Source organism: Pan paniscus, chromosome 4 (assembly GCF_029289425.2).
Source record: "Pan paniscus chromosome 4, NHGRI_mPanPan1-v2.0_pri, whole genome shotgun sequence".
Taxonomy (NCBI): domain Eukaryota; kingdom Metazoa; phylum Chordata; class Mammalia; order Primates; family Hominidae; genus Pan; species Pan paniscus.
The window spans coordinates 165,259,928-165,272,030 of NC_073253.2; the positions used below are offsets into that span (position 1 = coordinate 165,259,928).

General features: G+C 50.4%; 1 protein-coding gene across 2 annotated transcripts; it reads left to right on the forward strand.

Annotated features, from left to right (window-relative positions):
* Positions 1 to 5,682: 5,682 nt before the first annotated feature.
* On the forward strand, positions 5,683 to 11,217 carry FOXI1 (forkhead box I1). Of its 2 annotated transcripts, XM_034960928.3 has the most exons (3): positions 5,683 to 6,510; positions 7,003 to 7,331; positions 8,873 to 11,217. In XM_034960928.3, the coding sequence occupies exons 1-3, from the start codon at positions 6,383 to 6,385 to the stop codon at positions 9,433 to 9,435; spliced, it is 1,020 nt and encodes a 339-aa protein (XP_034816819.2). In that variant the 5' UTR covers positions 5,683 to 6,382; the 3' UTR covers positions 9,436 to 11,217. The 2 variants fall into 2 exon arrangements, with proteins under 2 accessions (XP_034816819.2, XP_003810966.2); XM_003810918.4 differs by having other exon boundaries at positions 6,375 to 7,331.
* The last annotated feature ends 886 nt before the right edge of the window (positions 11,218 to 12,103 follow it).

Consider the following 12,103-nt stretch of genomic DNA (forward strand, 5'->3'; position numbering starts at 1 on the left):
CAAAGGCGGGGCCTGCTGGGCAGGTCCTTCAAAACCACTCAGTTCTGCCTCCCATTTGCTAGACAAAGAAACTGAAATCCAGAGGGGCACCACAGCCCACCAAAGCCTTCGTGAGTGAGCTGAGGACAAAGTAATGGTGCCCGGCCTAGGGACACTGTCCGCAGCCAGCATTCTTCACCCAGAGCGGGGAGAGGGAGGGGGAAGAGGGGAAGGAGGAGGAGCTCTTTATGGAGCAGACACCTTCTCTAGGTATAGGATGAAGGCCACTGGTGGTACGGGAGGGGACCTTCAGGGCATGGAATCACAGCCACACACAACATTGAATCCCACTGTATTCGTTACTTATGGCTGCTGTAACAAATTACCACTAATTGAGTGGCTTAAAACAAGACAGATGTATTCTCTTACTGTTCTTGAGTTCAGAAGTTTAAAACAAGATGAGGTGAAAATCAAGGTGTTGGCAGGGCTTGCTGTTTCTGAAGGTTCTGGGAAGAATCTGTTTCCTTGGCTCTTCTGACTCCTAAAGCCTTCAGCAGACAACTGATGCCACCTCAGTGTCCTCATCTATGAAATGGGGACAATTACAATCCGGGCCTCCTAGGGTTGCTGTGGGGGCTGAATGAGATAACACAGGTAAGGTACTCAGGCTGTGCCCATGACAGTGTAAGCAATAAATAAATACTAACTTCTTATTTTATTTATAGCAAGTGATCCTGATGACTGATGATCCATTTCCAGAACTTATAAGGAATCTATCTTTAAAACAATTTCACTAAGTAAAAATCAGAAACAGAGCAAGAAAGCCCATGAGAACTTTTAAGTATGGTATATCAAAACTTCAGGTACCACACAGAGATGGCAAACACCACAAGCAAAGGGAGCCTCAGCTTGTGTGGCTGTCACTGTGTCCTGAACACCAGCCCAGAATTGGTACTGGGAAGACAGCCTGGTATTTGCTGAATAAATGAAGGAATGAATTACAGCCGTGCATTGTTTCAGAAGCATTTCCTATAGTACCTCATCCAGTCCCTGCAGCAGCTGTTTTCCATAAGCGCAAACAGACTCAGAGATTAAACATCAAGGCACTCAGAAAATACAGCTGGAGGAGGCTGATTCTGACTCAGGTCAGTCTGCCTGCTGCTGCTGGGCTGTCTTCTAAGACACCTTTCCCCATTTCCAACCCAGCTCTCACTATTCCCACTGCAGCAGAAGTAAGGTCTTTTTCTCTAAGCCACTGTTTCTCCCGGGAACCTGACACTGAAATATCTCTGTCTCCTGTCCTTAAAGGAACTCAGAGAAAACTCTTGCTTGCCCTGAAATTTCACCCAAGCCCTGCAATCTACTTCCCGCTTTTAAAGAGACGGCCGCCAGAGGGGGGTATTGATCTACATTTCTTCAGACAAGCACATCAGAAGCCAAAAAGCCGCAGAGCACCAAGACCACCTTCAGCCTGGCTAATGCCTCAGCCAGCCAGACTTCCACAAAGCCCATGCTCAGGATGAAGAAGCCATCCCCATGTCAGCCCCAAATACCCCAAGACATGACTCTCGTGAACCCTGTTGCCCAGGCAGGACAGACGAGGGCTCATTGCCGCTCACAGAGAACCATCATAGATAGTAGGTAGTACTGCAATTTTTATCCCCATTTTACAGGTTAGGAACCTGGTGCAGAGAGTTAAGCTAGAGGCCAACTGGTCCCTAATCCCCTGATTCCCCGCCTCAGACAACTTTGTACTGTGCTAGGCTCCTGGGAATCCTGGAACTTAGAAACTATTTGTGTATTATGTGGAGAGGGGGGAAAGAATCCATGAAGCCAAGCCTCTAATCAAATGTGAATTTGAGGGAGGTATGTAGGGTCCAAGAGCTGGGGATGTTGTAGCCCCAACTGGTGAACCACCAGCATCTCCCATCACCTCGGACTCCCGAGTCCCTAATGAGAGCTAACTGTATTGAGCAGGTACGATACTGTACAGTAAAGCCTGACATGAAGCGCCCAGAGCAGCACCAGGAAGTACTTGGTTTTACCGATGAGAAAACTAAGGTCCAAAACAAATGGTTGCTGTCTAAGGTATGACAGTGCCTAAGGAGTAGAGACAGGGTTGAGACCCAGAAAGTTTGGTTCCAGGGCCGGAGCTCCTTGCTCCTGGCACTGCCTGCATGATACAGTTCCAGCCACAGTGGAGCGGCAGCCAGGCTGGCTCCCACCTGCCTCCTTCATCTCGGTGGCTGGTCATCCTCTCTGTACCTGCTTCCTCAAAGTTCAACAGGGAAACTGAATCCTTACCGCACTGTGGTCCTACATGAGTTCATGTTTGTGAAAATGCGCATCACCTCCTACCAGACAGGTGAACTGAGATCTGACTTCTAAAAGAGTATGATTCTCCACCTTTGAAAGTCAAGGCCAGAAGTGGCAGTGCTGGTTGATCACAGTCAGGCTGGGGGCCTGTGTACAGTTACCCTTTCTGCAGGACTTGAGTCAGCATTGGCTTCTGGACCCAGCAATATCCACAGCTGACTGCTGGGACATGTCCTCGGGGGCATGGCTCCCAGATGGCAGGATTTTCCCAAGGGGAAAGCAAATGGTTGAACGTTGCTTGGAGGAGGCTATGATGCCAGGCCTCCTGCCCAGAGCCCTCTCCCGTGTCAATATCTGGCCTCAGGTACCCTTGCATTCATCATCATCCTCATGATCTGCAGCTTTTGCAGATCATGGGCTCCACATTTTACTTACACATTTATATTACTTTTTCCTTCCAAATCCACATGAGACAGATTCTAGTTTCATCCTCACTTTATTGATAAACAAACGGAGGCCTTGTAAGATTAAGAAACTTGGCCAAGATCACAAGGCTACCAAAGAGCGAAGCTGGGATTTGAACCCAGTTCTATGCAATCCTCAGGCCCACGTGTTTCATGTTTTACTGCTTTGTCCCAAATGTCACAATTTGGGGTTCAGAATATACAGAATATATGGTCTTTCATGTCCAAGAAGGCCTCCCTCTGGACTGTAGTATGCAAACTGCATCCCAAGCATTCCCTAGGCAGGCTCAGGCCCTCACACACCCAACTCTTATTTTTTATTTATTATTCTATTATTATTTCCCTGAAGCTGGGCAGAGCGCATCTTCTCAGGTTTGAATTTTCACTTCTAGAAATTTCAAAAAGTTTAAAATAATTTCATTCACAAAATGACCCTAGTTGTTAGAGACATTTGATTCTTTTCCCGGAGGCCCTAGGATGGTCAAGGTGGGCTGCAGGACCATAACTCTCAAACCTCACTGCGGGGTGGGAACAGCTAGCTCCTGTTGTCCACCCCAAGGGCTATAGCCAGTGTTCCTACAAATCTGGAATGAAGGGTCCTCTGGGATGTTTTGGACACCCTGGCCCGAAGGTTTAACCTTGTGACCAAGTGCAGAGAAGCTGTGATCCCCAGCTACTGGGCTCTGGGTGCCAGAGGCTCCCGGTGAATAAGGCCTCCTAAGACAGGCCAGGCTTTCTCTGATCTACTGGGGGAAAGGAACTAGGGTCCACGTGCAGCTAGGGAGACCCAGGTGAGCATTCCTCAGAAAATGCCGCTAAAGCAGGAGACGCCAAAGTGGGGCAGAGTGGGTCCTGACCCAGCCATGAACTTGTGTGACTCTGGGCCCTCTCTGATTGTCATCTGTAAATGTAGAGTCTGGTTATAGAATCGGTGTCTACGCTGAATATTTCTCCCTCTGTTTTTGCATCATAATCCCTGTCACATCCCCGCTGCATGCGATTAACTCTCAGTGTAGCAAACATAGGTGTGCTTGATTGTACACAGCAAATGTATACTGACTATAATCTATAATAACTAATATTTATTGAGTGAGCCTCTATGTGCCATGTGAAACGATTGACGTTGATTACACTGACTACCTCACTGAATGCTCACTGCAACTTCGTGAGTTAAGTACTGGCATCGTTCCCTTTTTCACCAGAAAACACTGAGGCTGAGAAAAGCTAGATCACTTGTCAGGGCCTGCAGTGATCCCAAGGTTGGGATTTGCAGCCAGCTCCTCCTGATCTCAGAGCCCGTGTTTGCTACGTCTCTGCTATATTATCTGTTTTTAGCCTTTCAAATTTAACCCCAAAAGCAAGTCACCTGTGTGCTTGCCTTTCTCTAATCATTTAAATCAGAAACTACGGAAAAACAACAACAAAAATTGCATCCAATTCTTCATCCAGAAATAATAATTGGCAGTTTGATATTTATGTTTCTAGATTTCATATACAATTATAAATACATATTTGTACTAAAAAAAAATCTCATGGCATTTTGCAACCTGTTTCTCCAAATAATATCATGAGAACATAAACATCTTTTCATATCATTAGTTATTCTTCCAGAATCTATTTTTCATAGTTGCATAATATTACATAATATTACATCATTTGGATGATTATTTAGCCAATCCCCTACTGTTGGGCATTTAGATTAGTTACAATTTTTCACCGCTATAAACAATGCTGTGGTGGGCATCCCTGTGGCTAATTCTTTGCTCTGTTGAATTTTGTAAGATAAGCTTTGAGAAGTGAAATTGCTAGGTTAATTGTAAGGCTTTGAGTCTGTACTAGGGGACTCCAATGTGACTGCTCTTTGAAAAGTCAGGGCTCCACCTTCAGCAAGCCAGGCCTCCTCATAGAGAAACTGTACCAAACAAAACTTCTGCCTCTGGCTTGGCTCTGCAAAGTGTGCCTTACTCTAAGCCTCATCTGGACAGCCAGAGCCTTTCAGAGAGTCACATTTCATCACTGTTTTATGGTGGGGACAGGTTCCTCTGGGCCTAACATGACCCCTCCTACCCAGTTACCTGGAACTCATCCTCTGGGCACCAATATGCTGAAAATGAAGTTTATTCAGTCTCATTCATGTTTGCCACATGTGTCCCCACATAACCATGAAAGAGGAGCAGAGAGGGGGAGAATTCTTTGGGGAGCATCCTCTCCAGTTGGGACAGTCAGTGACCTCTTTCTCTTGCCTCAAAGAAAGTAGGGCATGCAGGAAGTGGGAGGAAGCTGGATGGGAAGAAGAAGTAGAAGGAGGCAAGCGGGAGCGAGGTGGTGACCAGAGGGGCTGACCCCAACTTTTCTCCCATCTGCTTCATCACAGAGAGAAGTCTCAGCTGCTACCAGAACCTGGTCAGGGGCCAGTGCCTACCCTCTGAGTAGGGAGACCACCACCCATGGCCCAAGCTGAGGGCCTGACCTGGGGCACCAGGGGAGGCTGGGACAAGATGGAGGATGGAGCCCAGATAGGAGAGGAGCTGGCTGAGCCACAGGGAGAAGCCAGCAGGGGCTGCAGCTCCTGCTTCTGGAGCCTGAGGGAGAGAGAGAGAGGACGCCTGGGGCATGGTGAGTCGGGGGCTCTCCTCGTGCCCTGGCTGCCTCCATGCCAGGGGCCTCTGCGAGCTGAAACATGAAAGGTCTTTGTATCAGAGAGGAGCTGGGAGCCTGCTTGCCCTGCAGCTGGAAAGAAACTTGAATTGTTCAAGTTCTCTCACTTTTCCCTGAAGACTGATTCCCCATTTTCCCCTTTTGCTATTATTTTTAAGAGCCTTGCTGCTCTCCAGGCAAATTCTCAGGTTCTCTGCCCGTCTGCAGCATGTATGCATATGCGTGTGTGTGTGCGTGCGTGTGTGCGCGTGCGTGCGTGGGCGTGTTTGCGTGTGTGTGCGTGCGCGTGTGCGCGTGTGTGCGTACTCGTGTGTGCGTGTATGTGTGTGTTGGGGGAGGCTGCGGTGCCTATGACTGGTTGCCCCCTTGAACCCCACCAGAAGCCAGCCCAGGCCCCTCTGTGCCCTCTTCCGAGTCTCCAGGGCCGCTTCTCTCCTGGCAACTCCAGAAAGTGCCTCCTCACCTCAAAAGACCAAGAAACAGGGTTTCTGATAAAGTGTCCCACCCAGTCCCGGCTGGGGCAGTTGGTTAGAGAATGAAGGGACATTGGGGGGAAGAGGAGGGAGAATGAGGGGATGGGAAGAGAGGCGCAGAGAAAATGAGAGGTGGAGAGAAAGGGACAGAGTGGAAGAGAAGGAGAAAGGGGAGAAGCCGGGAAGACAATGAGAATGGAAGGGAGAGACGGAAGTGGAAAGAAGAACTGGAAGCCTAGAGACAGACGGAGAGAGGGAGGGAGAGAGGGAGAGAGGGAGGGAGGGGGAGAGAGAGAGAGAGAGAACGGGAATGAGCAGCTGTGATGTGGCCAGATCAGTTCATAGAAAAGAAACACAGTTCAGAGCAGAAGGGAGGAAAGAAAATAAGAAGGAAAGAAACAGAGAATGAGATGCAGAGAGGAGAGGAGGGAGAGAGAGAAGGAAAGCGAGGTGGGTAGAAAAATGTGACGAAAGGGAAGGACAGAAAAAAAAATGAGAGAAGCAAGACAGAATAAAGGAGAAAAAGAAGAAGGGAATCATGAGGATGGTGAGAAAAGACAGGAGAGAAAGCCGGGAGAGAGGATAGAGCGGCGTTCTTGCTGCGCTGCGTGTCAGCTCTGGTAAGCCGTCTAGCATGTCATTAGTGGGGACCTGAGGCGCCAGCGGGAAAGTCCCCTCCCCGTGGGCTGGAGGCTGAGGGAGGGCGGGCCCTGGGCTGGGATCCACAGGCAGGTGGCCGCCCCTGGGTGGGGCCGCCCGGCCAAGCCCTAGGGGTATAAGTGGGAGGCCCGGCCTGCTGAGCACCTGTCAGGGGCAGCTCCGGGGTGCAGGTGCCAGGCAGGTGGCTCTGGCCAGCCCAGCCCCAGCATGAGCTCCTTCGACCTGCCGGCGCCCTCCCCACCTCGCTGCAGCCCCCAGTTCCCCAGCATCGGCCAGGAGCCCCCCGAGATGAACCTCTACTATGAGAACTTCTTCCACCCACAGGGCGTGCCCAGCCCTCAGCGGCCCTCCTTCGAGGGGGGCGGCGAGTATGGGGCCACCCCCAACCCCTACCTCTGGTTCAACGGGCCCACCATGACCCCGCCACCCTACCTTCCCGGCCCCAACGCCAGCCCCTTCCTGCCCCAGGCCTATGGAGTGCAGAGGCCGCTGCTGCCCAGCGTGTCGGGGCTTGGGGGGAGCGACCTGGGCTGGCTGCCCATCCCCTCGCAGGAGGAGCTGATGAAGCTGGTGCGGCCACCCTATTCCTACTCGGCTCTCATCGCCATGGCCATCCACGGGGCACCCGACAAGCGCCTCACTCTCAGCCAGATCTACCAGTACGTGGCGGACAACTTCCCCTTCTACAACAAGAGCAAGGCCGGCTGGCAGAACTCCATCCGCCACAACCTGTCGCTCAACGACTGCTTCAAGAAGGTGCCCCGCGACGAGGACGACCCGGGTAAGGAGGCTTTGAGTGTGGGGGTTGTCCCCAAGGAAGACTCACTTCCTTCCTCCCCAAGACCCCATTCTAGAAAGTTCTGACTAGGGCTGTGCCCCCCAAGACTGGGGGATGCTACCAGGCAGGACAGAGGGGAGCTCAGCAGTGAAGGAGAGCATGGGCCTGGGGGAAGATTTGGGTTTCAGCCCTGGCTGTACTCTTGCCCAGTCAGTGACCTCCGGCAGGTTAGACCTCAGAGCCTCAGTTCCCTCATCGGAAAACCAGGGATAGTGACAGCATCTGCTTTGCAGGCTGCAGTGGAGGTGATGAGATAATGTACACAAGGTTTTTGGTGTTATCAAGCGCTTAATCGCCTGCAGTAATTACGATTCATCTGCATCTCCAGCACCCAGCACATAGAAAGTCTTTGGTGAATGAATGACTGGACCAACCAAAGCCCAAGGGCATCCCAAGACTGCCAGGAAGAGGATCTGACCTGGGTTAAACAGCCACTAATGGCCCATTTTGCTGCCTGCCTTGTTTCTACTTATGTAACCTCCTTTAACCCCAAGACACCCCTGCAGGGTAGCTCTTATTAAACCCATTCTACAGATTAGGAAAATAACACTCAGAGGTGACACAGAATGAAGTGATAGTGATGGAGCTTGAATTTGAACTCAGTTTTCTCTAACATCAGAAATTGTGAGCTTTTCCTTTTCAACGATGCATTTCTAAAACTCAGACACCTGCAGAGAGGCATGTATTAAATACTCATGCATCCATTTCCCAGAATTAAAGTCCACTTTTGTTCCACCGCAGGAAGCCAAGGTATAGCTCAAAGGAACCCCAACTCTGCCCCATTTGAGGGTGGCAAACACCAGGCCTGTTTGTCCCCAGAAGAGGGCAAGTGTCCTGTCCAAGGACTGCCATCACCCTCAGGCTGAGAGACGGTAGCAGGAAGAGTTCAGGCCTTCCCTCGGGAAGGTACCTTCCAGCTGCAACGCTCCTTTCCATATCCAGTGTGGATCCTTTCTCAGTGGGCCTGAGGAAGACAGGGGCAATGGGCCCACTTTTCAGACTAGAAAACAGGTTCTCCCAAAGCCCTTCAGTCAGTGAGGAGCAAAGCCAGGACTCAAGTCTGTCTTCAGACTCCAAGCCTAGGGCTATTAGGGAGTCCCAGAGTTTTCCTGAGTCTTCTTTTCCTTCAGCATTGAAAGCCCTCCAAGCCCCAACCTCCCAATCCCTCCAACCCCCAACCCCCCAATCCCTCAGCATCCCTGCTCCCAGTTCTTCATCCTTCTTAAAGAGACCTACATTGCAAACTCCTTAATGCTCATGCCTCTCGGCTGCAGTCCCAGAGGGCCCTGTCATGGGCTGCTTAATTAAAGATGGAGGTGGTGTGGTTCATCAGTTGATGGAATTCCTCCATTTCTCAGTCCCTGCCTGTCGGTCTCTGTCTTCCTGCATCTGTCACCTTGGCTTTTAGTTTATGACAATAAGGAGGAACAGAAGCAAAGCATTTTGTCCACCTCTCTATTTACCCCCTTTCACTTTTGTATCAGGCAAAGGGAATTACTGGACCCTGGACCCCAACTGTGAGAAAATGTTCGACAATGGAAATTTCCGCAGGAAAAGGAAGAGAAAATCAGATGTTTCCTCCAGCACAGGCTCCTTGGCTTTAGAGAAGACAGAGAGCAGTCTCCTGGTGGACAGCCCCAAGACCATGGAGCCTCAGGACATCTTGGATGGAGCCTCACCAGGGGGCACCACCAGCTCCCCAGAGAAGCGGCCCTCCCCTCCCCCATCAGGCACCCCTTGCCTTAACAGCTTCCTTTCCTCTATGACAGCCTATGTGAGCGGGGGGAGCCCCACGAGCCGCCCCTTGGTCACACCAGGACTGAGCCCTGAGCCCAGTGACAAGACAGGGCAGAACTCACTGAGCTTCAACTCCTTCTCCCCGCTCACCAACCTCAGCAACCACAGCGGTGGGGGTGACTGGGCGAACCCCATGCCCACCAACACGCTCAGCTACGGAGGATCTGTGCTCAGCCAATTCAGCCCTCACTTCTACAACAGTGTCAACACCAGTGGTGTCCTCTACCCCAGGGAGGGCACCGAGGTCTAGGTACAGAACAGCTCCTGAGCCAGGTGGACATGCCAGAGAGAAAAGCAGTAGAGGTCCTCCATGCCAGCCCCACGGTGGTCCATGACTGTGGAACTGCCCAGACATAAGCAGGAGCCTCCGAGGAATCCACCCTCTTTCTAGAACACTGGTTAAGGCTTCTGTTTATCACACATAGGCCCACACACAGACTCACCAACTTTGCAATAGAAATACTGGTGCCTGCAGAGCAGCAATAACAGTGGCAGGTGCTGTACTAGGCTCTGTACTGGCCACACTTACTATTGACAGTCACCCCGTAAGGTTCACAAATCACCCCATTGAACAGATGAGGAACTGAGGCTCAAGGAGGTTAAGTAACATTTCCAGGGTTATATAAACTAGTAAATGGCAGAGCTAAGAGTCAAATCCAGGTCTATGTGATCCTCAGAGATTGGAGGCCAGGATGGAGAATTGGTTGAGTAGTCAAGGAAGGTCAGTGTGAAAAGCTTGCTATGGCAAATATAGTGAAATCTCTCCACTGCCTTCTGTCCACCAACATTTAGTGCCAGCCCAGGCACAACTTGTCCTGGTCCAAGTCCTTATTCTGCTTGCCCCAACTTACCTGCAGACACTCCTTTTGCTACCACTCAAGGAAGGAAGTCACCAGTGGCCTTAGTGCAGGAAACTCAGCCCTGGTGGCCCTGCAGAACAATGCATCTGACATGTGCAATGCATCCCCATGGAGAGACAGCATTGCTCCCCAGCCCTCCAGAAACCTTGAGCAGATCCAGGGATCAGTGAGAGGAGTGGTGTGTACCCCTAAATCCTCCCACCCCAGCACTGCCCATCTGTAAAATCTTGTAAAGCCCAGTTTCCTGCGTGCATGTCATGGACCAGTGAGCTGGAGATGGCTGAATCTTCCAAGAGAAACAAGGTTGGATAAGCGCTTCCTTTTTTTTTTTTTTTTTTTTAGCCCGGGAGAGGTGGATGTTTGTCTGAGAAAACAATGGCCTCAAGGGAGGGGCCTTGGGCCCACCCTCACAGGGGGTCTCTGCGTGATCTCTTGGGATTTCTCCTTGTTTTTGTGAGTACCTGGGAAGTGTTGTTTTCTTATTTTCTTTTTAATTAAAAAACAAACAAACATGTGGTGCAGAAGCGTGGGGCTTCTTTATGAGATTTTCTGTCTCTCGGCTGCCTGGTGCGTTCAACAGGGGGCCAACTGCTGCCTGGAGCTGAAGGCATTTGGGACAGGAGGCAGAGAAAGAATGCATATCAAGACTCTTTTCACCTCTTCACTGGCGTGGAGCCCAGACAAAAGCCCCCAAGGAAAAGAGGGGAGTCTGGGAAGGGGGGGTAGGGTCATGGAAGGAATCCATTGGTACTGAACACACAATATGGACTTGGCGTATCCCAGTCTTTACAGTTCATGCAAACCTCCTAACTGTGCTATGATCATTTAATTCTAACAACCCTGTGAAGAGGGGGGTACTAGTCTCATTATACAGAAGAGAAAACTGAGGGTCCGAGTGGTTGAGAGATTCGCGTGAAGTCCACATCCAGTCCACACCTAGATCTGTCTGACCCTGCACCTCATCATGCTTCAGTGTAGTCTCAGATGCAACCAATGCTAGAGGCAGTAACAACAGTACTACGGGCTGCGATTCACTGAGGGCTGTGGGCAGTTCCTGGGTCAAGTGCTGTGTAGGTGGGACATTTTTTATCCTTACAGCAGCCTGTAAGTGTGTACGCTGGTGATCCCCTGGGGTCCCTGACACAATGCATGCTGCAGGACTTGTTCATTGAAGCTGGATTTTTTGTTAGGGGTTCTCTCTTTGGGTGTGCACAGAGAGGGCTTAAACCAGGAATAGCTGGCCACTTGCATTGCGGCCTACTCAAACCCTGGGGGCTCTCTTTCCTTGTGACAGAGTGACAGAGGGAGCTGGTAAATAACAACAACAACAATGGCAATGATTATTGATGATGATGATGATGATGATGATGATGATAGTGATGGTGATGATGATGATGATGGTGATGATGATGGTAAGAGCATTCATCATGGGTTGACCATGTGCAAGGCACTGCATTATTGTATTTAATCCTCAAAATAATCCAGTGCACTCAATACCATTATTTTAATTGTGTAGGTAAGAAAACTGAGGCCTGGGGAGAGTCATACCTTGATAGAAAGCAGTCACAGCCAGGACTCAAGCAGATCCATTGATGCCGTGGCTAAAGTGCTTCTCCACAGAATCTAGCAATGGGGAGCCCAGGACTTACCACAGGACAGCAAAATCATGACAACCAAGAGTAAAAGAAGCAGGGCTGCCTGAGAACCCCTCAGGCCCTTTCCCTGGGAGTCCTTTTCTGCAGAGAGACTTCTGGCAGATTCCACGTGGCCTAGGAAAGTAAAAGGATGGGACATGGTGTCAGACTGTCAGACTGTTACAAAACACAAGATAGGCTTGCCCCTTTCTGCAGAGAAAGGAAGCCTACAGCTCAGAGGGAAGGCACTCCACAAATGTCACCAGGACAGTGAGGTCAGAGTCAGAATTAAAATGCAAGTCCCTGAAGCCCAGACTAGGATTTTTTATCACACTAGATCCCTCTGTCACCAAATTTGCCCAAACAAACCCTGAAATCCCACCCTCTCCATTGATCAGCTCACTGCCTGCTCTTCAGCTCCTAC

Bases quoted from the DNA above. Each gene is read 5' to 3' on its own strand.
- FOXI1 (XM_003810918.4), top strand. From the start codon at position 6,758: ATGAGCTCCTTCGACCTGCCGGCGCCCTCCCCACCTCGCTGCAGCCCC. The intron at 7,332-8,872 runs GTAAGGAGGCTT...CTTTTGTATCAG, and splicing joins CCGCGACGAGGACGACCCGG to GCAAAGGGAATTACTGGACC.